The 25202-nt window shown below is 36.0% G+C and overlaps 1 protein-coding gene across 3 annotated transcripts in view; it reads left to right on the forward strand.

Moving 5' to 3' along the window:
- The window catches only part of PIK3C2G (phosphatidylinositol-4-phosphate 3-kinase catalytic subunit type 2 gamma), a 346938-nt gene that overhangs the window by 175656 nt on the left and 146080 nt on the right, over positions 1-25202 (forward strand). For all 3 annotated transcript variants that reach the window (XM_068560099.1, XM_068560101.1, XM_068560102.1), the window contains 2 exons: positions 21583-21763; positions 24278-24385. In XM_068560099.1, coding sequence (XP_068416200.1) covers positions 21583-21763; positions 24278-24385 — 289 coding nt within the window. The remainder of the gene's footprint in view (positions 1-21582; positions 21764-24277; positions 24386-25202) is intronic.

Raw genomic sequence — 25202 nt, forward strand, 5'->3', positions numbered from 1 at the left:
TTTATTGAGTACTTCATAGTTGCTGGGATGTATCAGTGAACAAAACAAAATTTGTGCTTTTAGGGGTGTACGTTCTAGAAGGGAAAAAATGCAAATAAATCTATGATGTCAAGTGGTGACAAGTGTTATCAGGACAAATAGAACAGTGTTCAGGATGCTGCTGGTAGGGATAGTAAGATATTCTGCAAACATCTGAACAAAATGAAGGAGGGATCCATTTGAATGCCTAGGAGATGACCCTTAAGAATGAGAGCTGGGACTATACATCGTTACTAGAGAAGGCCAGGTGGTAGAGTGGAGTGAGCCAGGGTAGTTGGAAGTGAGGCCACGGTGGTCAGTAGAGGTCAAATCATCATAGGCCATGGCAAGAATTTTAGATTTTATTGTAGATGAGGTAGAAATCCCTTGATGGATTTTGAACAGGAAAGGATATAAACTGATTTAGTTTAGAAGCCTAACAGCTGTTGTGCAGTAACAGATTTTGTTGGTGTCTGTGTGTGTGCACACACATGCATGTGTGGTTGGAGAAAGCAATGGGGATGTAAAGATGAAAACAGGCAGAACAGTTCAAATAGCCCAAATTTGGAGTACAGTAATAGTGATGAAAGAGGCACAAAGCAATCAGATTCAGGATATACATTAAAGGTAGAAACAACACAATTTATTAAAGTGGATTTCTCATGTGAACATGAAACCAAGTGAAATTTCCATAAACAGTGGAAGCAGACAAAGAAATAGTGGGCTTAATGAACCTTTTTTTAAAAGCAAAAATGTCAATAAAAACTGGAATAATATCCTTAAGCATTATTACATTCCATCTTGAAATATTTGAATTTCTGCTTCCAACACCAATTATCTTTAGGGTTGGAACCAAAATATTGGTTTCAAGCTTCTTTATTTGTAGAACTTTTATAAATGATGTCCTACACCATACCACAATATTTAAAATACATAGCTGTATTTTATTTGTATAAATGTTTTACATAAATCCAAGCTTGTAACACTTGTAATAAATTTAATCAGTTAACTAATAAAAAGCTATTTTAAGAATAGACTTGAAAAACGTTAGTGCCTTCATGAAGTTTAAACATTTATTTGGATGGCACGATGACTGAATGGATGGATGAATTTATTTAGAGAAGCTTGAAAAGTTCAAGAACTAGCACATGGGAAAAAGTGAATAGCAAACCACTTGACTTTAACATAGAAAGGAGAAAGCTCTGTTAAGATAACCCCAGGGTCAGATAATCAACATTACCCTTCCCTAACCTTCATCTGCTGCAAACTTCTAATTCAATCACACATGAACACAGTATTAACATTTGACACAAATAGAATTAATAACCTCTTTTTTCACTTTGTATGTTTCTAATTTAATAGAAATAATATGATAATGCAAGAACTGTTCTTAAAAACAAAACACAATCAATAGGACTCTTCATTTTTACCTTTCATTACTATTTTTACTGCATTCACTTTTGGAGCTTACCATGTTTTAGAAGAACAAGTACTAAATGACCTTACATTTGTCATTCATAGTGTACTATTTTTGAAATGCTGAAAGATAGGAAGCCATATACAAATGACTTGATATTGTAAACTGAACTGTCCAGTTATTCATTGATTCACCAGTTCAGTCAAACAAGTTATGACTATGTCAGTTTGCTCAAAGCTAGGAAACAGATTTTAAATACATAGACACTGTTTCAGAGAATTGATTCTACTCCTATTCTTAGGATCTTTCCTGGTGCTTTCCTATTACTCTGGTAGGAAATCTGACACACAAAATGCTGACCTCTAAAACCAAGAAGCATGGGAGCAAGGGAGCGATATTTCTCATTTCAAAAATTTATCCTTGATTGGCTTCCTTGTTGATTCTGGAATGCTCTCTCCTGCCAGAATCTTTAAAATATTGTTTGGTTTATAAAGTTTCATTTATAGAGAATTTTTCAAAATTTTTTCAACTATGTGAAGCAAAGGAGACCTGGATCAGGAGCCAGTGTAAGACAAGATTTACCTGACAAGAATCCTGACAACATTTCACATTTGATAAATAAGGTTCTTCCCTGGGAATCTGCGGAAACAGTCTCCTCACTTCCCATCATCAAATGTTCAGCCTATCAGCCTCTCACAAGGATCACTGCCCCTTTTCTTATTCATCTTTCTGCCAGGTTCTACTCACTACCTCACAACTGCCAGCTAGTCTTCCTTCTTGCTTTCAGGAATGCCTCATCTTTAAATTCATGGGCCTGTTCTTTAAATGCTAAAAGGAAATTCTTGAACATCTTGGATCATTTGATTGTTCAATTGATCTGACTGACATGGTTTCCTTAGGTTCGGTGTGAGGTAAGGTCATGGATTATGAGACCACAGGGAATAAATAATTATTGTGACATCTTCTCCCTTTATTGACTGTAAGTAATACACTGTGATTAATTGTTATGCCTTATGATCTTTGAGCAGTAATATTCTGTGATTAAAGAACAATTTTCAACCATTTGTGATTCAAAATTGGTTTCTCAAGGATTGAGTTTCATAAAAAATAATGAATGTAAGTGCTTCTGTGAATTCCTTTTTTAAAAAATATTTTAATCTTACCCTTGTTGCTGTGAACAAAAAAGCCATGTGCTTAACAACCAGAACATGAGTCAGTGTATTCATGTGAAACTGAACAGCTTAATTTCATTGGCTGAAGGTAAATAATGCATAAGATAAAGCAATGATTGAAATGTATCTTAGGGAGAGAAAAAAGCCAACGTGGTTTTATTTCCCTGAAATTATAACATCCTAAACCTGTAATCTGTCTTTCCAGCAAAAGGGTCTCTAGAAACTGTTGAATATGTTATTTGATGATACACCTAGATTGTTTCAATCAACTTTTCAGATAAAGCCTTTGTATTGTATTTTCAAACCTTCTTTCCAAATCAGAGTTAAATGTGCTTCATACGGAAATGTGACTAGAGGCTCCTCTGTTCCCCTCAGTCCCTAAACTACTGCTCCTAATTTGGAGCTGCCTGAGAGGCCCATTTCTGATAGGGAGGCTCTTACCTGCAAAGCAGTATGTAGCTTCTTTGATACCAGTGCAATGAAGCTTTTGACTCTGCATAAAATGTAAATAATCATTTCTTATGGGAAATAAAGGAGTAATTCCCACAGGGGAAGGAGAGAATGGGAATGTTTTCTTAGAAATACTTTCATAAACTTGATAATTGATGGCAATAAATTGCTTATTTTAACTATGACCTTTTCAAAGACATGCTGAATATGCTCAAATTATACTATACTTATAATCACATTTCAGATTGTAGTTGAGGTTTTATTTGAACTAGCTATTATAAATATATACATATATATATATAAAACTCTGACTTTTATTCTATAGTTGCTCATCTCTTATTTAACACCTTAGCCCCTTTAAATACTTTCTAATAATCCATTTTCCCCAAATTTCCTCCACTCTCCAAATCATTCTCTCTCTCTCTCTCTCTCTCTCTCTCTCTTCCCTCCAACCCTTCCTACCTTCCATATTTGGTTTTTTATATTATTTTCTGATATTTCATTTTATTTTTTCTTTAAAAAATTTTAAAATTTAAAATTTACTTGCATGCTTAATTTACCTATGGAGTTTCTTTTTTAAAAAAACTTACTAGACCAACTAGTTATTGTAATATTAAATATGAGCACTTTTTACCTTCTAGCTATCTTCCCTACGTGCTTAAAATTTTTTAAGTATGAAAAAACATAGTGTAGTGACCTGCTACTCTTTTTTTTCCCTTTAGGCTTTATGAGACCTGGCACTGCCAACTTAGTTAGACGATTTGGAGCCACATAGAGTTGACCTGAGTTATAGCCCAACATCCATTCCTTCTTTATTACATTCTACTATTACATCTCATCTTTTACTCCATTCATCTTCTGTTTCTGACCATTGTGGGAAGTGGACTTCCACTTTAAGGCATAATAGGGTAGAAATCAATTTGGAAGATTATTATTTATAATGGTATATTATCTATAATAACATTATAGATTGGGAAATTATTAATTATAATAATATAAGCATGAGTAAAGGTAGGTGGCTGGCAGGGGAGCAGTTAAAATCATAATAGAAATGGATCCAGACCAGCATTTGGGGTGGGAGTTAGTCAAGGCCAAGATTTTTGTCAAAGTTGCTGATTGGTAGAAGTGTTAAAATTAGGGCACAAGGTCAAGGTAGGAAGACACAGAGACCCTCATCTCTGCCACTTGGTCAGAGAGCCTTAAGGTAGAAACTTTCTGGTAACATAGAGGTGTAGACACCAAAATGTCTTCCAAGGAATCACAGTCCCACACAGGTAAAGCTCAGAGGTCAGGTAAATTTTCAAAGGGCCGAATGCTCTGTTCCAATCCTGGAAAGTCATGGTGCACTTCAAGATGTTTAAGGCTCTGAAAAATCCTGTGCTTTAGAACAATTTTGTTTATGTAGCTTTTCCCCAAATCATTTGACCTGTTGACATTCCTTGAATGAACACTCTTGGGAAACTAAAGCCTTGGACGCATCCTTACCATCTCCTCTGTTAGCTTCATATCCAGTCACCCAGTTCTGTAAGGCCCAGCAATTCTTTCCTCAAAGAATCTCTTGCAGCTCTTTCTTCCTTCCTGCTACCACTTGTGCTCAGGTTAGAGGTTCTCAATGTCAGTATGAATGAGGAGAAAGAGACATAGCTCATATCAACAGGATTATGCATAGTTTCAAAACTCAAATTGAACTTTATATTTAATTGCTCATCATTAAAATAATTTACTTGGTTTCAAAATTTCCAAAAAAGAATTAAAGAAGGGCATGAGATTGGTTTTATTTATCAGAAGAGCAAATAGGTTTTCAGAAATCAAGAAACACCATTGTGAGACCTCAAGCATTGTATCAGACTTAGTCTAATCTGTTTCTCTGCCCCTCCCATGTACCATAGCCACTCTCAGCAATGCAGTTATCTGAAAAGAAATAAACAAAAACTTGTCCTCATCTTGAGAAGCTATAAAAATGCACTGGAAACCAAGGGGCTGCTACAGAAGAACAGGTTGCCTGACCTCAGGCAAGACAATTACTCCCTATGGACTTTAGTCTCCTCCCCTGCAAAATGAGTGAACAGGATAAGACAAATTGCAACCTATATGAATATAACATCTCTTCCCTACTCCTAAATCTTGAATGCACATACTACTGTCCCTGATGTTAATTATAGAACAAATCTCACCTTCTTAGCTAGGTATTTAAGATCTTCCATAATCTATCACAAAACTATCTTTACAACTTCGTTTCCACTAGTCTCCTCCATAAACTCTGTTCTTGTCAGATTTTTCAGGTTACTAGTTCCTGAATAATCCTTGCTTATTCCCATCACAGAGTCATTGCTTATAAATGACTCATCTCTGGAAACTTTCTACTTTTCCAACACGTACCCCATCCATGTCTTACTTATTTCTTATGGTTTAATTTACGTATGACCTTTCTGCAATCATTCTGAACAACAGTTATTTTTTTCTAATCAATTTTCTATACCAAAAATTTGTATGCCATTATTTGATCCTCATAGTGTAAGATCTTATGTTTTTAAGTGTATCTTAATTCCCCATGTTAAGCTAGATGTGCCCCCTTGGACAAGGAATTCTTATACTTCAATGGCTTTCTGACAGTTCTTAATAAAATATATTACCCATGGTCAGTAATTAATATTTATGAATATTTGGATACTAATTAATTATGGAAGATCTCTAAATCCATAAGAAAGCCTATATCAAATTCAAAGCTGCATCACAAAAATCAAAATGACATATCCTTAAAAAGCCGTGAGAAATGTGATTCTATTACTTTATACTGCTACAGTGAACTTTCTCAGTCACTAACTTATTCAAAATAAAAACTAATTCAACTTTCCCTTATGTTCAAATTTGAAGGAACATTCTGCATTTCTTGATTCAAAAAGTATGTTCAAATGTATAAAAATATGAAACAGATTAAGCAGTTGATTTAGTTCAAGAAGTGGTTGTAATTACATGTTTGTAATTCTTTCTCTTTTGCTTAAAGTATCTTTCTTTAAAGTGTATCCCCATCTTAGAAATTAAACATCTGCAGATATTTTAATTGTATTTTGGGGACTCTGGATTTGTGTCTAAAGATGTTCTTTTACTGGCTGTACTTATCAGCTATCTAAAGGTCTGCATTCCAGTCACTTTATTTGACACCTTAAAATTATCTTGCTAATCCATTTTCATATTTGTTTAACATCTGTCTTTCCCCACTATAATGTTAACTCCATGGCCATAAGAATTTTGGTCATCATGATCACCACTATGTCTTGGTCACTGTTGCACTGTCATGTTTTGGTCACTACTGTATTATCAGGGTCTGTGTAGATGCTTAGTATCTATCTTTTGAATAAAATAAATAAGGTAGTTGCATAAACTAGAACAAATCACTATTTCTCTCTCGGCCTCAACCATTAAATCTATAAAAATAGAAAAGTTTATCTATTCCAGTATGTTTTAAACATGTGTTCTTTCAAACCACAAAATTCCCTGGAGCTATCTCAAGAGTGTGAAAGGGGAGACCAAAACCAACCATTGGTCTAGGCAGCTGCCTACCTCATTCTCAATTGGGCAAATCTCTTTTTACCTGTTTTCCTAATAAGAGAGAGGTGGGAGGAAGAAGATGGTTCTAAATAAGATTTTGTTTAAAAATGTGTGCTGCTTAAAAAAAAAACAAAAACTTCCAAATAAAATCATTTCCATAAAACTTTCTATAGCCCAACTCCCATTTTACAGCTTATGTTTTCGGGGTATTTTTTATTGGGCAAACACTGAAAGAAATACTTATTTTCTCACTACTGTGCAAATGTTAACCTACAAGTCATAGGTTGTGTCTTATGAAAAGACAAAATGCCCTCACGTATCTGGGCCAGTCTAGCCATTTATATGATGTGGGAGTTTCCAAAGTTGATTTCTATCTTATGCTCGACTGCTACTTCTTTGCATGCTCAACCAATTCAGGTCAAATATCAAAAACAACAAGCACAGCTATGTGGGTCAAGTGTAAATATGTCTGGAGCAACTACTCAGTATATGTTTTGAAACTAAGAAAAATACTCATATATATTAAGTCTTATCAGTAATAATGGTCACTTTAGAGTGCCTGCTGAATCAGTTACATTACTGTTCGTACATTGGTGCCTTGACTTACGTGATTGTTGTTGTTACTATATGTTTATTCTCTTTGTTATTCCAGTGGTTGTTTTGCTAGTACTTTTGATAATGATATAAAACAAACTGAGGATACTGAACTTGAATATCCTTGGGACCAGACTGGTCTTGAACAGTGGAGAAAGCTCTCCACCATTCTTCCTAATTTTTTATTAAACTGAGCATGTTGGCTAAATAGCATTCAAATAAGAAATATCTTTAATTCAGCAGCTATTCTGATTGAGAAAAGCTTAAGTTTTCCATTAGGTCATGTTTAGAAAAACATTTGTTGTAAAATGAGCCACATTGTAACTAAAAATATTTATGAAATCTAGAGAAATATAAACTAGAATTCAAACTGCGTATTTCTAGGAATAGCAAGAACAACTACTGTTACTATTGAGCTGATAGTAATGTCAGATTTTCACTAAATACTCTCCTGAATTGTATCATTTAGCCCTCATAGCAGTCATTAGATACTGTTGAGGCTCAGAGAGGTTAAATCAGAGAACGAAAGTCACACAGCAATTAAATGGCCCAACGACGTTACACTCTCAGATATGTCTGAGTTCTTGGCTTGTTTTTTGCTTATATTTCAAAGCCTTCAAACTGAAATTACAACTTCTTAATTGATTACCAATGGTATTACCAATCCGAGAGAGAGAAATGAGACCATGAATGAGGTTCCCTGAAGCAGAATTTATCATGCAAAAATAATAAACTTTCTCTTGCTGGATTCTTTGTCTATTTATACTTTTCCAGAATTCTTAGGAAACGAAATGAGCAAAATTAATTATCAACTTATCCTCTCATCAGCCTGTTTTCCTCATTTGTGAAAAAATCATTACACTGTAAACAGAAAAATCATTAAAATAAATCAGTTATGTTGTTCTGCTGCTAATTGAAATAGAGGGAAACAGAAAAAATGTTAAAGCATGAAAAAAGGAAAATAAGAAGTTAAGCATTATTGGATTTGGCTAACATAAAATACTAATTTAGGGAAGAACACCTCCAAAAATAGAGCATGTAAATATTTGATTCAGAATTCAAATGAATAATTTTTAAATCCTGGCTAAGAGTAAATGTTATTTCCTAAGAAATGTGAACAGTAAACTACTTGTTCTTTTTTTTTTAATGTGTGTATCATTAAAAAAAAAATAGAAAATTCCTAACTAATTTATTCCAAAGCAATTTCAGTTATCAACCCTTTGAGCACTATCATCCAAACTCCACTGTTGATTTCTGAGACAAATAGAGAGTCTCATTAAAGTAAGCTCCTGAAACTTTTCTTAAAGGATGAGTTATGAAAGGAGAGTCCCATAAAAGACTAGATGATTTGGTTGTCCAAAGTGGAAAAGACTTGGAGGCCCCCACCCAAAATAACAATAGGAATAAAATCCACCCTTAGGTTGTTACAGGCCATTTTAATTTGGGTAGATAAACATTTTTTTAATTATTATAACTGCTCACATCTTAAGACTAAATTTTACAGTCTGACTTTTTTTGTACCAACATTATTTTTAACATCCAATCTAAATATCATACAACAAGCTTTTGGAAATTCTCTGGAAATAAATGCTCTGATTACTCACCTAAATAGATCCACTCTCCCACACAGACACATTCTTGCTCACAACCATACAGTACTTTTTTCTTACATTTGTAATTTTCCCTCTGAGATACAGGAAAATCCAATTCTAAAATGGCATGGTTTATCAAACAGAAAAGTGCTTTGGAAGATAGCTTCTCTACAAATTACCTGCCTCGTAGCTCATGTACCTTTGCCAGTGAAGTACTTTCAATATGACCATCCTCAACTAAGTCCATTTAATTAGGTGAAGTCCCCTACATACAAACCTTCAAGTTGTGAGCTTTCAAAGATGTGAACATGCATTCGCATGTCCAATCATGTAAGTTAGTTCACGTGTCTGGCGTACATTGTCACAAGCATGATCCTCTACAAGTGGTTGTGCTTTTGTGTACTTTACTGTACAGTACTGTGTAGAGTACATTAGTACAGTATCTTTATTTCAAACCCAGGATGTCCAGAAGCAAGCGTATAAGCAGCAGTGATGTAGCTGGTACTACTGTACTTTTCAAGGTACTGTACTGTAAGATTAAAAATGTTTTCTTTATTTTTTGTGTTTGTTTTTTATGTATTATTTGTGTGAAAAGTATTATAAACCTATTACAGTACAGTACTATATAGCCGATTCTGTTAGTTGGGTACTTAGACTAACTTCGTTGAACTTACGAACAAATTGGACTTACAAACTTGCTCTCAGGAACGGAACTCACTCATGTGTAGAGGACTTAGTTGTTTCTGCTCAGCAGAAATTCCTCCAATACTTCTTCCCCATGATCTGAGCTCTCAAATCACAATATGATGGAGAATCTCTAGTAATTGCTTGGAATGTTTCAAAATTCTCAAATATATATTAATTAATGTGTAGGTTAATAAATATAGTTTAAATATATGTGTAATATTAAACTTCTTGGAGATTAGAGGAAATAGCACATGAAAACATAATTTAAAAGGATGCTATAATTCCAGAGTTATTAACAAATTAGTTCACATCCTAAAATTTTAATCAAGAAATAGAAGAAACCGATTTTAAGACAAAGTTTATTTAATTTAGTAGTCAATTTATTTTTTCAACAAATATTGACTGGCTATTGTCATGATCGGAAACTCTGTTAGAACACAAGAGTGTAAAATCATAATCCTTCCCTTAAAGAATTTAAAGTCTATTCCAATAAAATTTTTTAAAAAAGAAAAAGAATTTAAAGTCTAGTAAGAGAGAGATCAAAAAAAACAAGCAATTAAAACACCCTTTTAACAAACACAGTAAGTGTGGTAAGAATAATGGATACAGGAAAATACTTCACCCTTACAGAGAGGATGCTGCACACGTGCCCAAGATTGGAAAAAATTAAGAAAGACTTTCTAGAAAAAGTGCTAATTAAGTTAAATATTAAAGGATAAACAGATGTTGGCATATTGAAATATCATTTCAGACACAGGGGATGGGGCAATACAAAAGCATTATAGCCTGTGAAAGCAGAGGAGATAACTTTTTATAAGTAGTACTTTGTGTTTGGGATGGAAAAACATGAATGGGAATAAGAGATAGGACTTTAAGATGTAGATGCACTAAATCATCAAGTGCCCTGTTACACTAAGGATTTTATATTTTATCCTGAGGCTATATGGATTTTAATCACTAGAACAGGACTTATTAGACTAAGAGAACTAATTTAAGTCAGAAAAAAAGTAAAAATGCAGGTGGTAGGAAAATCAAGTACCAGTAGATTCAGGTAATACCTTCAAGAAATTAAGGCCTCAATTAAATCCTGTCAGTATGTGCAGAGAGAAGAAATTAGATTTGAGAGCTATTTAGATGATAAACAAAATGGGCCATGGTAACAAATTTGATATTGGGATGAAGGTGAGAGAAGAATCATGTCTCATTTTTAGTTAGTGTGATGGAAAGCTGGCGGTTATATTCATGGAGATCAGTAATTCAGGTAAAGAGGCAGGTATTGGGGGGAATGATGATGAAATTAGTCATGTTAAGGTTAAGATAGATGCCTTAAGAAAATCCAAGAATGATATCTTGTAGACAGATGAACATGTAGGTCTGGATTGGAAAAATGAGCTCTAGGTTGGAAACTATATTAGTCTGTTAGGGCTGCCATATCAGAGTACCACAGACCGGGTGACTGAAACAGTAAAAATTTATTTTCTTCCAATTCTGGAAGCTAGAAGTCCAAGGTCAAGGTGCTGAAGGGTTGGTTACTGGTAAGACCTGAAAACAGACTTCCTGTCTTACTGACAGCCCACCTTCTCACTGGGTCCTCACATGGCCTTTTTTCTGTGTGCACACTTACCCGGTGTCTCTTCCTCTTCTTATGTGAACACTAGTCCTGTTGGATTATGTCCACACCGTTATGGCCTCATTTCATCTTAATTACCTCCTTACAGTCACGTTGGGAGTTAGGGCTTCAACAGAAGAATTTGGGGAACACAATTCAGTCCATAACAGAAACGTAGATCTGATGATAGGGCAATCATTATTATCATTTTAGAAATGGAAAGACTGAGGTTAGAACTGCTAAGTTACTTGTGCATACAGAGAGCACTGGAGATGGAATAGGCTTAGTCCTCTTTCCACATTCATACGATATAGTGGATAGGGCGATTATCCCTGGCTGGCAAGTACAACCTGAACAACAGCCAAAACAACAACAACAGCATCACAGAAATCGACAGAAAATTAACCAGGTAGGTTATAGAGGCTTCCTAGAACATCTGTAAGGCTGTATTGAATTTCTAAAAGGAGAGGGATTAAATGGTGCTTGCTGACTTCAGGAGACACGCTGTTTCATGACAGTGAGCAAGAATGTCCCAGAAATTTTCTCAGGACATCAAACACAGCTCCAGATCTTATGGAGAGTATCTCAGGGAATCTTTAATATCCTGGCAGAATAAACCACGCTATCCGTGCCTCTGAAGAATGAAGAGCGAAACGGCCGCCCCAGCTGTGATTTGAAACTGAGGTTCTGATGCGACCGGGTTCTGGGGAAGCTAGGTATTTCAAAGCAAGCTTTGCCTTAGCCCTGTACACCTGCCCCTCCGGCTGTGTTCAAACACATGACTTGCTCACTGCACAGTGTAATGATTATTCAACTTTCACCAGAGAGCTGTGCAAGAACAAAAGGCCGAGGGGTAAAGAGGATTTTTATTATTAGGTTGCTGTTCTTATGAGACATTCATATAGCAAAGGAATTGCTTTGCCGTTAAAAGAAATTTTGTTAAGGAAACTTTATGAAAAAGTTGCTTACACTGCTTTTAAAGTAACTATGTATGTATTCAGAAAAAAATATATATATATATATATAAAAAGGCTGAGTTTAGGAACTCAGTTCAGAACCATATTTTCAAATGTAAGTAAGGGAAAATGTAGACATCTATTGGACTAGTTTAAAATTCCACAAGCATGGATTTGAACATTAATTAGATGTCAAGCAGAATTTATTTTATTTTGGCACACGTGCTGTTGTTAATGACTCCGTATTTCTCTCCTGCCACAACCTGGAGTTATCTGGCACCACAGGCCCAGTTAAGGTGCGTAGCTCAAGGCACATCTGTTGTGTGTGCACAGCTCAACAGGGTTTTTAGGTCCCCAAGTGCAAGCAGGGTGTTACTTTCAATTCAGCATCTTCTCCTTCCGCTCTCCTAGCCCCACTCAGCACCACCACTTGTATAAAGAAACCACAAAAGTCCAGATCCTTTGAAGTTGTGGGGTTGGTCTCACTTTTTAAAGTGAGGAAGGACAGAGCAGAGGTGAGTGTATTACTTGCATTATCAAAGTAGATCCACATATTCTGTTCTTTTTACAGGCGAGGTAGGGGAGAGAAAAGTATTCCTGCTTATAAGTATTTTACACAAAGATATATTTAGGTTAACAAGCTCTTCTTTAAAAGTTCAAAAAAATGTTAAAAGCAGAAAGGAAAACATTATTAGCATTTGTTGGTGGCTTTGGCAGGGAATTTGTAGGTAGCAGGCCAAAATTAAATGAGGAACTTTGGAAAGAAAGAAGTAAGGAGAGCATGAGATTTCTGAGGGTTAGGAAACAGGAAGTAAGAGAAAGATATTAAAGAGAAACATAATAAGAAAGTAGCAAAAAGAGAATTTCTAGATTGTGTGTTAGTCTCGGGCTAAATCGTCAGCTGGTATCTGTGTTAGGATATCAGGAGGTGGTACAGCATGATGGTGAACAGCAAAGGCTTTGGAGTCAGATAAACTTGCATTTGAACCCCTGGTCCACAGATTGGGTGACTCTGGACAAGTTATTTGACCTCTATAAACCATAATATCCTCATCTGTAAAATGGAAGGAATCACGTTACCTGGAGCGGATGTGAGGATTACCTAACACAGCTACGTAAAATGCTTGGAAAATGCCTGGCATAAATGCTGGATAAGTTCATTAAGTATTACAGTCATGGAGCCCTAGAGCTGGAAGGTATCTTACCGAACCTCACAAACTCCAACATTTTACAGAGTAGGAAAGTGAAGAGCTAAAGCATTACGTTTCTTGCCAGAGGTGATGCAAGTGGAAAATCATCTTCCAAGTCATGTTTTACTGGTTTTTAGGACACTGTGTTAATCAGCTCAGGCTGCAATAAAAAGTAACATAGACTGTGTGCCTTAAACAACAGGAATTTATTTTTCACAGTTCTGGAGGCTGGGAAGTCTAAGACTGAGGTGCCGGCCAATTTGAATTCCCTGTGAGGGCCCTCTTCCTGGTTCAGGGATGGACGCTGGATGCCTTCTCCATATCCTCACCTGGCAGAGCTCCAGTCTCTTCTTCTTATAAGGGCAATAATCTAATTATAGGACCCCACTGTCATGGCCTTATCTAAACTTAATCACCTCCCAAAGGTTCTAACTCCAATATCATCACATTGGGAATTAGAGCTTCAACACACAAATTTTTGTGGGGACACAAACATTTGGTCCATAACAGACACAAAATATGGTGCTGTGGAAAGTGCCTGGAGCAATGGTTAAGAACTGAGGGTTCTAGTCCTCAGGACCTTAGGCAGGTCTCTTAAATCTTTCAGTTTCCTCACCTAATAAATGTGACGGGACGGGTGGGAGGGATTATCTCAAAATGGGGTTCAGCTCTATGCTAATGTAATATAATTCTCTGAGAATATGAGTGTAATTTACAGTGAGAGACATGTGTTTGGAGTAAGGAAAACAAGGACTAACTGGGATCCCAGGACACAACAGGAGAGAGCAGAGCTAGGTGGAGTTTTTGGCAAAGGAAGAGTGGCAGGATCTGAGGGATTCTTGGGGATCAGGGAGGGGATAAAACCAGAATGAGAAAAAAGCGAAAGGCATTACAGGAGGGTCTCATAGAAAGCTATCTCTTCTAAAGTGTGCCCAGGGCCAAAATCCCACCTGTTTTGTTTTGTTTTGTTTTGTTTGTTTTAGGGTTAGTAAGCACGTAAGGAGTATAACAGTGGGGGCTGAGAGAGGTCACTGATAGCCATTCACAGCTTGGTGCTAAGCTAAGGAAAATGATTTGAATAAAATAACTTACCCTAAAGCAGAAGTGTGTGTTGGAATGAGAGGAGGAGGAGAGTTTCTGCTCTCTGATATCACATCATTCAGTATATTAAACATGTGAACATTTGAATACATATGAGTGGATTGGAAGGAGTTTTATTTATTTACCTGTATCTCCCAAATTGACTATATCCCTCAGCAAGATGAGTGGGAACAGGCTCTGATTCCTAATTATAGATTTAAGAATCTTATTCAGGGAAACTTACCTGCTCAGCATAGTTTTTTTTTTTTTCCTTCATAGCTTCCAGATGATCCTAATAGAGCAACATTGCAGTGTTAACAGTCATCCTGATTACAAGTGTGTACGCAAACTGGGTACCATCTATGGCTAATTTTCATTCAGAAAAATGCCATTTAAGCTTATAATTAACTATGCAACTGGTCATAACTGTTAAAGATTTTGATATGATGATAAAGTATCAATTATAACAGTAAATATATACCTATATATCCACATATATTCAGTGTTAATAACCTATTTCTTGGCGAAACAACTTTGATTTCTTGAACACAGTTCTGTGCTTAACAATGATCATCCACAAATGAAGCCAGAATCGGCAATGCTCTATAAGAGCAGCGAGTGGCTGCACGGGGATGAAGAAAGGCAAAAAGACAAATCTCAGCCAACTCTCTGAAGATTTGGGGGGCAAGATTCCCCAGTTTTCGTTCTGCATGTTGAGGCTTTTTCTCTCGTGCAGTGCAATCAGTGCATTTTCCGAAGCTATGTTTCTTCCTGCACTGACTTGTAGATGCTTAACGGTCTCGCCTAGTTTTCTTTAAACTGGCTGAGCTTGGTATTGGTAGGTCTCCAATAAAAGTTTTTATTATTTTAAAAATACTACTTTTGCCCTTTTACATTCTCTAATTAAAACCAGGGTAGATTCCATAGTTTCCTGATCACTTTTCGATAACAAAAAACTCTTCACCACTTTTGTCCAATTTAAAACTCTGTTTTCTTCTCCAGTTTGACACATACCTCCTCCCCATCCTCCAGCACCAGCCAAGCTTTAGCTTAGGGGACTTGTGGTGGGGAGAATATTGTCTGCTGTTTCACTCCTCTTCTCTCTGTCTTCTAGTTCTAGCTTTTCTTGACTTTGGAGTGGGAAAAAAAGAGAAAGAGGAAAGTGACCCTCACACTTGTTGAGGCAAGCAAGTAAAATCCCCTGTCTGTTGTCTCTGACTTTCCATCAAGGCCCGCTCTGGGTTCACTGTCAAAGCTGGCTACCTCATCTGAGTGCGTATCTTGGGTAGCCTTGCAGGGCTTCCCACCAGGAGATCTGCCTTTGGCTCAACCTCTTCCTACACAGGAGTGGATCACATTTAATTACCTTACATGTGTTTATTTGAACCTTGAGAAATTCACACATCCTTGCTTGGCCAGTTAGGGTGCAAAAATGCAGGCTGCTCCTTTGCTATCCTGTCTTTCAACAAACCCTCTTTTAGAGCAGAAATCTAACCTGGGAATGAGGCAATAGTCTCCCATTCTTGCACACATCTGAATCAATGGGTATCTCTGAGCTTCCCTCCTCACTGGACTTTGCAAGGATGAGTGGGGATAGCGGATCCACTCTATTCCTCACTAAGCTGATGACTCATGACTCTCAAACAGCCCTTTCCTTTACCCCCACTTGCAAATATATACTAAGGTCCAGGAGGGGCAATAACACTTGGTGTATCATAGCCATTTTGGCCATCTCCCAATAAACCTCGAAGAGTTCTCTGACTTCCGGTTGTTTCTTTGGCTATCCTTAAAACATAGGATACTCTCTTTTCTTTAATCTTGGGTCTTGGTCGCCAACTCCAGGGCAATAAAGGGAGTTCCATTAAATGCTGATATAGATAGATGCTTCCTTGTCCAAAACCATTGATCCCCTCCCTATTTAGCCATCTTAGTCTTCCAGCTGTTACCATTAGAGCAGAGCTCAGTTTCCCAAACTGCCAGGTGTACTGCCTCCCTCACTGCCCTCAGCCATCAGACCCTTTGTCTGGTAATGTGTTAGATTTGTCTAGTCCTGTGTTATGTAAGTCTTTTAAAAAAGACTTGCCATTGCCCTATTGCACTCATTAGTGCATTTTTACTCAGAGAGAATTTCCTATTCGATACTCAAACACTTGGCTGGACAGACAGCAGATGGTACATAAGCCTATTCACACTTTTAAATGAGCCAAACAGTATGTTAGTGTAATAAAATAACAATAAAATTTTAGCAGTATAACATAATATACATGTCCAAATGAACCAGATCAAATCATTTTTGAAATACACTTTGGGGCTTTTTAGGATCCATAGAAGAAAGCCATTTTTATTACTTTTATAGTTTTTTTGATCTAAAATGTTATACTCAAATTGATCACCCATCTAATTCACCAGACTTGTCTCCAGATGACTTTTGTTTATTTTCAGTAATTAGGTTTGCCCCAAAGTATCCTCAGGGCTAACACTGGGGAGGTTTAAAAAATATGCTCCATATTCTAAAGGCAATACAAACAAGCAAATGAAAACAAAAACAAAGAAAAGGGAAAAAGAAATAATATGAAACTTGGCATATTCATTAATTTTTACCATAGCAACAAATAGGCCCAAAGTTTCAGTGGCTTACAGCAAAAAAAACTTATTTCTCACTTATGCAGCATGCAGGCTGCAGACTTGCTGTACTTCCACTTGGCTGCACTGGGCTCCTCACAGCAATGCTCAGCTCTGCTCTCCCATTCCAGCACTGAAGGAACATCCCCCAGCGGGGACACGCTGTCCTCGTGACAGATAACAGAAGTACAAGAGAGCAGACCAATCCATGATAGCACATTTAAAGCATCCCCATGGACTTGGGCATACATTTTATCTAGTCACATCCTGTTGGCTAAAGTGAGTCACATGGCCAATCCAGACAAGGGGTGGAGAAGTAGATGCTGCCTCTGGGAAGGCACTGGAAGTCACAGAGCAAAGACTGTGGTTGTATAAGCTTCAGGGAAGAAAGCATGGAGTTGGGAAAAATAAATCTACCACATAATATGAACACAATGGAAAAATCATAAGTATGAACTGTAACATTCTGAACGACTGTTTTTGAGGTGGTAATAAATATTAGATATATAAATTGAAATATTGGGATAAAATTAAGTCAGTTACATACCTTAAGGGCCCTTCTCATATATTTAAGTGTTCTAAAAATGTATAAAATCTCTAGAGTATGGATTTCGTTATTTTCTGAATTTATTCCCTTTTAATAGTTTTATATTCAAGTTGTTTCAAAGTGGCTTATTGACAAACATATGTTGCAAAATAACTATTGATTGGAAATCACATTTCTACAGACTTGGACCGTGTAATGCTCCTTATATACAAAATTCAAAATAAGTTCAGTGCTATATTTCTGAAAGAGCAAATCAGTATTCTAAAAATGAGCTAGTCATAGGAAACAGTTATCTTTGCAAGACAATAAAATGTATGAAGTTCCTCAGTTTAGGGAAATATTAAATAAATCTCTCAACCAATGAGAAGTAAAATAAAGTTGTAAAGGCTAAAGAGATATATGCTTTTCACTTCGTAACACACTATTGAAACCTTAAAATTAAAAATTCCATATCAAGTATTGGATTTCAGCCTTTATATGTCCCAGGGTTATAAATACACTTGAAGAAGTCACATTTTAAAATCCACCTGTGCTCACTAAGACCTGGTCTATTGAGTCACACATCTTACTCCCCATAAAGTAGCCACCAATAGAGGAAATGGAAAGGGGAGGTCCTGGAGTGACCTGAAATCACTCATCTTCATGTGTAGCTCAGTTTTCTTCTGGATGTTGTTTCCCCTCTTCACTCACCAGAAATACACAAGTGGGTAAAAAATTTAAGGCAACCCCTAATTTGTGATATTGTGCTGTTGAGAACTAAAATTAAGACCTACACTGAAGGGAGTCATGAGGCAAGGAGGGCTGGGTTGGCATGATTAGTCTGTTCTATCCTGCTGGTAGACTGATGAAATGAGAACTATCTGTACTTTTCCTGGGCCTCCAGCAAGTCACTCGCCATGGGATCAGAAGCACTTTGTGCATGAAGAAATGGAGAAAAGCTCTAATTTCCAAGGAAAATCTCCATTTCATGCTAGCTGGGGTTTGTGTATCTGAGTCCACCACTAGCTCCTTAACTTAGGCAAATGCCTTTATGATATCCTATAACAAATATGCTCAGTCACCTGGGTTATGTTTGCTTCTCTTCTTGCTTTTTGCCTCTCTTCTTGCTTTTTGCCTCTCATACTCAACACTACCCAAACCTTTAATCAGCTAGATTTTATGCATTTATTCTCATTTTAATGTTGTCATTACTTACAGTCCATAAGGCACCTATACAAAATAATATCAAGTTGAACCATTCCTGGATCTCGCATACACTAGGATAAACAGGTCTCTGACATTTTGAGATTTACCTCACAGTTTGTACGTGGTCACATTGTCTGCATCTTAAAAGCCCAATCTTTCAACACCAAGTCTTACTTCATATTTCTCAGTCCCTTGACCTAAACTTAAAAAAAAAATTTTTTTTTTGAATTTGGCATAAGCAATTCTGTGTCTCCCAGTGACAGTGCCTTATGAAAAGGGTTCCTGTAATGCTCAAGGGAAAGTGGCTAGCTGTTTTCCACAGTCTTAACAAACAGAGGCAATGGGTAAAAACTACCACATGAGGGTTTTAACCACTTGCTGATGGTGAAGGTCATTGACGTAGAATTGGCTAACTCTCCACCCAAAACTGTATAGTCCAACTTTCTCTGAATTGATTAAAATTAAAGGACATGTTAATTTCTCTCATCAGTTAAAGTGACTGTGCCTAAAGACACAGGAATAGACTAACTGACCTCTTGTGGTCATCTGTAACACAGTATGATTTCAATTCTGCAATTTGTAAAAAACTTTAAAGTTGGATAAAAAGCCATAGAGCTTGAACCAAATCTCACCAGGAGAGCATGTCATCATGGCAGGAATGAGAGTTTGCATGAGGTATGTTCTATAGGGAAAATAATCACAATGGAGTGCACTGAGTTTTCTTCACTTTTAAATTTTTTAAAACACAGTCACATATTCTCTCTGCAAATCTCCCCTGCTCTGTTTTATTTTGAGCAAGGAATCAAACTGATTCTTTTTCCCTCCTTGAATCAGCTGCTCATGAGAGAAGCAAATACATTTCTCATAGAATAAGAATTGAGTATTAGGAATACTAATTATATAATTTTGACAATTCCTATGACTCCCCACCCCTAAAATATATATTTTCTTTAATAATTTTAGTAAAAAGTTGACTTTATGCAGAATAACCTTTCCTTTTATCATGTATATAGCAGTCAGGTGGTTATAGAGTTATATTTATGTACCAGAACAGGTTTTAAATATCTTTAAAAACAAGTAACTCAATATTCAAAGTGTATGAAAATGCTGGCAAGCATTGATATGGGATATAGAAATACTCTACCCATCAATTTCCTACCTCCACTGAAAACCAAGTAGACTGTACAATGGTATATTACCAAAGTCCTCAAAATACTGTGAAAATCTCTGAGGTATAATTCTGCATAAAATATCTTGAAGTTTCAGACGTGGATGCTTTCTTTGGGGCTTTCCAATTCATACTCACATAACACTCGTTTTCTTAGAGCCTCCAAATAATGATGTGATACATTTATTACATCTGACATTTCAAAAATCTCACCATACAGGTGGGTTGGAAAACTTTTCATTGTCAACTATTCTTCTTACATTGAAGGTATAAGTATAAATGGATTATATTTTCCATCAATACATCTTTAGACCCTTGAGAATTTTTTTGTTTTTTAATGCTTTCCAGCATTATTTCCAGCATTATTATATTCCCTTTGGTAAAGTAAAAGAGGTGCTCGGAGATAAGTTAGCTTTGTAACAATGACAAGGGAACAAGCCCTTACCTAAAAAAAAAAAAAAAAAAAAAAAAAAAGCCAGGTTCATTGAATTAATTTTTTAACTCAGATGTGTAGGAACAGAGAACATAGAACAAATGAAAATGATGTGTTTCTTAGAGTCTCTGTAGCACAATACATATTGGGCAGAGATGCAAAATTAGGAATGCAGAATGAAACTCATCTATATATATTTTGGCTGCTAGGTATTTAATCCTTTTTTTTTCAGTATTTCATTCTCACAATAACTTTCTTCTAGTTCTTTGAATGATAATTATTTTTCAGAAGAGAAGAAGATTAGAGACAAGTTAAGAATTAAAGAATCAATCAAAGAGAGGTTAACATTCAAGGGAATCAGTCTTTTATTTCAGTGTTTTAGGGCATAATAAAAAGTAAAGTTTAAGCATGTTGGAATTAATTTCAAGGCAATAGAAATTGTCACATGGCAGAAAGCGTAATCAAATAATTGTCACTGCTCCATTATCTAGCGAAGTATCCTTCCCTTTTTTTGTTCTATGCCTCCCGTGTTCGTGATACAAGCAGACTGCCAGACAGTGACAGAAGTTGGCTTGGGGAGGCTGCAGGATACAGATAAACTGATGTTTTTCGACTACTAGTATATACTTTGTGCTAAGCCCTTTCAAATTAGAATAGCATTAGTTTATTCTATATTCCATACAATTCTATGGAGTCAGAGTTATTTCTTTATTTTAACCTCAGCCCGGTTAAGTAACTGGCCTAACTTACATCTAAGTTGTAGGGCTGAGATTTGAATCCAGAAATGCCTGAAAACAAAAACCATGCTCTTGCCTTTACAATATCTTCCTCCAGGTAATCAAAGGGAGGTGTTGGAAGAAAGAGCAATACTTACGTATGTGACAGTGTGGAGACATTATCTTTTGAAGAAAAGCAGAAAAATGTGGGGTTGGTGGTTGAGTTGCCATATAGTGTAGTGACTAATAAATACCATTTCTAAAATGCTCTGTCTGTATTTTAATAAGAAGTCAAATATATGCTCTTAAGATAAGTATTTGCTATAGAATTTAAGAAGCCTGAAAGAGGAAAAAGTGCACTGTGAACTGAAATGAGAAAAGGCAGGTCTCTTATTGATTCTTCACTCTTGGAATCTCATTAACTATCAGGTGAAATGATGACTGCCAACAAATAAACAGCATTTTCCCCAGCCTGGCCTGTTAAACTGCCCAAAGCCACCACATACAGATTAGTCTGAAACACACTTATTGTTCCTGCTAGAGGTGTTTTAAAAATCAGCTTTAGATACAAGAATTCGTTTTCTCTCTTTCCTTCAGGCTGCTAAAGGATGCGCAGAATGAAGCTTATTTTAAAAGCTGGTATCAGAAGCTATTGGCTGCTCTCCAATTCTGTGCAGGAAAAGCCCTGAGTGATGAGTTTTCCAAGGAAAAGAAACTCATCAAAATTCTGGGAGACATTGGTGAAAAAGTCAAATCTGCCAGTGACCCTCAAAGACAGGTTTGTTGCAAAATCAATCTTCATGTAATAAAGTTTTGTTTTATTTCTTAAACCTGGTTCAATTAAGTTTGAATTTCATAACACAGGAGGTAAATTCCTTGACTACACTTTGTCTTAAGACACTTAAATCAATTCTTTTGATCAACTTTTTTTTCAATTTACTATCCTAATGTTAATGATAATATCTATCACCAGGACATGATTTTTTTATCTAAATAGCCATGTAGCATAGACAGTACCTGACAAGAGACCAATTTAAAGGCAATTTGATTAAAATGACCAGATGAAGTAATTTACTCAGAAAGGCAGCACAATTCAGACTCATGGAAGAAGTACACAAGGGGACTTTTCAGAGCACCCTTGTCCAAGGTACAAAATCTAGGTCTAGATTTTTCTCACACTGCACTGATCAAAGTCACATTTTTAAAGACTTTTTTTTTTCCACAACAAATTAAATGAATTAAATGAAAGAAATCAATAGTGGTGTGGATAGTATTGAATAATACTTTTATTCTAACATCCATGGATGATAGTCAAAATATTGTGCCTCTTTCATCACTGATTATAATAATGGATCTGGCTGTTCTTTTTCTTGCTCTAATGGAAAAACACTTGCTCTTCTTAATTAACCGCATTACTAGTTCCCTTCACTGATATAGATCATTAAGTAGGTTCTCTTAAGTTCAACATTCTAGATGCAGTGAGATAGTGGACATCCATTCACTGTATTAAGAATTTCATTCAATAACAAGTACTTACTACAGACCAGGAGATAAGGATAGAAAGATGCCTAAAACACGAATCTTGTCCTCAAGGGAGCTCATAGTTTCTCTCCACCCACTGTTTAAAATCAACAAGACTTTTCAACAAAATGATATGAAAATAGGCAAAGGGTCCCAGAATTTTTTCCTAGCACAAGATTTTTCTTGCTGGAAGTCACTTCATTTGGCAGTAATGCCAGAAGCTATGCTACTTCACCTACCTAGGAGAAATTGGAAAATAAAAAGCATAAGCAGGGACTTTATTTTTAAATGGGAGACATATAAACTCTGTATGCGCAGAAGAGCCTTAAGGCTAGTAACATGATAGGCAATGCAAAAAAAAAAAGTTCTATGATTTCTCCATATTACTGCAAAATCATGAATTATTTTCTAATGGTAGACAAAAAGTTGAAAGCAAGTAAAATAAATTTGGCTTAAAATTTACAAAATTTGTGTATAGGTTTGGTCTTTATTTCTTATGTTTCAAACTCCCTCATGTATTTAAGATGCATGCTACAGTTAATACAGTGCCTTTTTGACTATTTACATCACGTTCCAGTGATACTGACATTATTCTCTCAGATAAATGCATTTCTCTCACCTTGACTGGCTGCTCTTGTGATAACACATCTTCACATGAAAATAGAAAGAGAAAAAGAAAGAGGTGGGAGAAGCATTTATATTTTCTCAAAAGTTACTGTAAGCTTTTTTTCTCTTCTTTTTTTTTTTCTAAAGCCCAGTTAAACCTAACTATATGAAGTGAAGAGATTTTAGTTAAAGAGAGCAGAGGTTCCCCTCCATGGTGCTCTTCAGGCAAATCCAGGTATAGAAAAGACAAAAGAGGAAGACAAAAAGAATGCCACTGTGGAGCTTTGCCTCATTTCTCCACCTTGTTTTGCTGGATTCTGGGAGTAGTAGATTCTATTGTTTGGCAGTGAACCCGGAGTAAGAGCTAAGAAACTTTTGAGAGTTAGTTAAACACTATTAATCTGATATCCTCATTTTTAGAATTGGGCTTAAACAGTTTTCAAAGTAGGCTAAAAGGAGTTTTTTTTTTAATTTTGAATTATTATTATTTCTGAATTATTGTTTTTCTCCTTTTTGTGTCAGGGGATACACAATTCTAAAGGTATCATTTGTGGTCTCAGACCTTCCACATGTACAGAGGACTATGGAAGGGAGTGAGTCAAGTATCAGAAATACACTTACTGGCATTTAGTAAACTATTTGTTCATATGTATTACTGCTTCTGACATTTATCAATGGTCTATAATTATCTTTTTTGTCATTATTTTGTCTCCTACTCTATGTAAATTTTTTTCTAAAAAGTATTATACTATTAAGTGTAAACCTTGAGAGTTACAAACTAAGATTTCAGGGAATTATGATAAATGGATCATGTTAATAATTACTTAAAGCAGGGGTTGCAAGTTGGTGGGTTACAGGTCAAGTCCAACCCATCGTGTTTCGTTTGAACAGAACAGTGCTTTGTTTTGGTTTTGTTTTTAATTGAATTTAAAGTTCTTCAGAAAGGACATGCAATCTTTACTTCCCCATTTTCCCCAGTACTCCCTATTGTCTTTAGCCCACTGCCTCCTCATATGTGGCTACATCACCCACCTGACCCCAAAGCACCCAAGTGTGCAACCCCTGAATTAGGGAGTTTATTTAATCAACAAAAGAAATTATAACTTGAAGGAAAAGTCCAGTTCTTTTCAGTTTCGAAAATGCTTCTTCTAATGATTTTTCACAGGAGGTCCTGAAGAAAGAACTTGGCAGACTAGAAGAATTCTTTCAGTGTACAAATACCTGTCACCTTCCTCTGAACCCTGCCCTGTGCATAAAGGGAATTGATGGAGATGTAAGTCAATGTATTCAGTAGATAAGTTGAGTATTCTTATTGTGTATTGTTTAGTTCATTGGATGTTTTTGAAATGGCAAAAACAATTTATAAATTGTTATTGCAATTATTTAAGAAAAAAGTAATTGAGTCCCATCCAAACTGTGTGTGCTCTATTTGATGCACTGTGACCAGCTGGTATCACATTAACCTCATCAGATATTTCGTTGGTTTAGAAACACACTAACCACAGTTCAGTGGGGAAAAATGAAGACATTTCTCACTGAATTGATTTCTTGACTTATTCAAAATGGTTGATTTGGCGACCCCATGCAGGCTAGTTTAATTTCATGCTTATTTAGATTATGTGCATGCCCATGCCTAGGACACTAGTATATCATTAGCTATAACATCTCAGTTTTGATTCAATTTAAAATTCATTGATGCTTATGAGTCACTGTGCCATATATGTTTGTGATTTTACTCATGCCTGGAAAGCCCTTCCTGGCATTGTTGTACTCACAAACTCCTTCTCTTCCTAAGTCTCTATCAGCCACCCTTCTCTGACTTAGAATCATTCTTTCTCCATGAACTTTATTATATTCCTTCTCAAAAGTCCAAGAGTAGAAGACTCTAATAAAGAGGATTGATAAGTGAGATTTAAAAATGAAGAGGTTAAACTCTCATGCATGCACAATAAGTGTTACTTAACTAAAGTCGGAACGCAGTCAAGAAAAACAGATTTAATAATTAGGAGAAAAATCAGACCATTAGTATGAATAGAAGAAGTTTTACTAGAAGCTTAATACTGTCACCTTTACAATTATGCTGCTGCAAA

The sequence above is a fragment of the Eschrichtius robustus genome, chromosome 13 (genome assembly GCF_028021215.1).
Source record: "Eschrichtius robustus isolate mEscRob2 chromosome 13, mEscRob2.pri, whole genome shotgun sequence".
NCBI lineage: Eukaryota > Metazoa > Chordata > Mammalia > Artiodactyla > Eschrichtiidae > Eschrichtius > Eschrichtius robustus.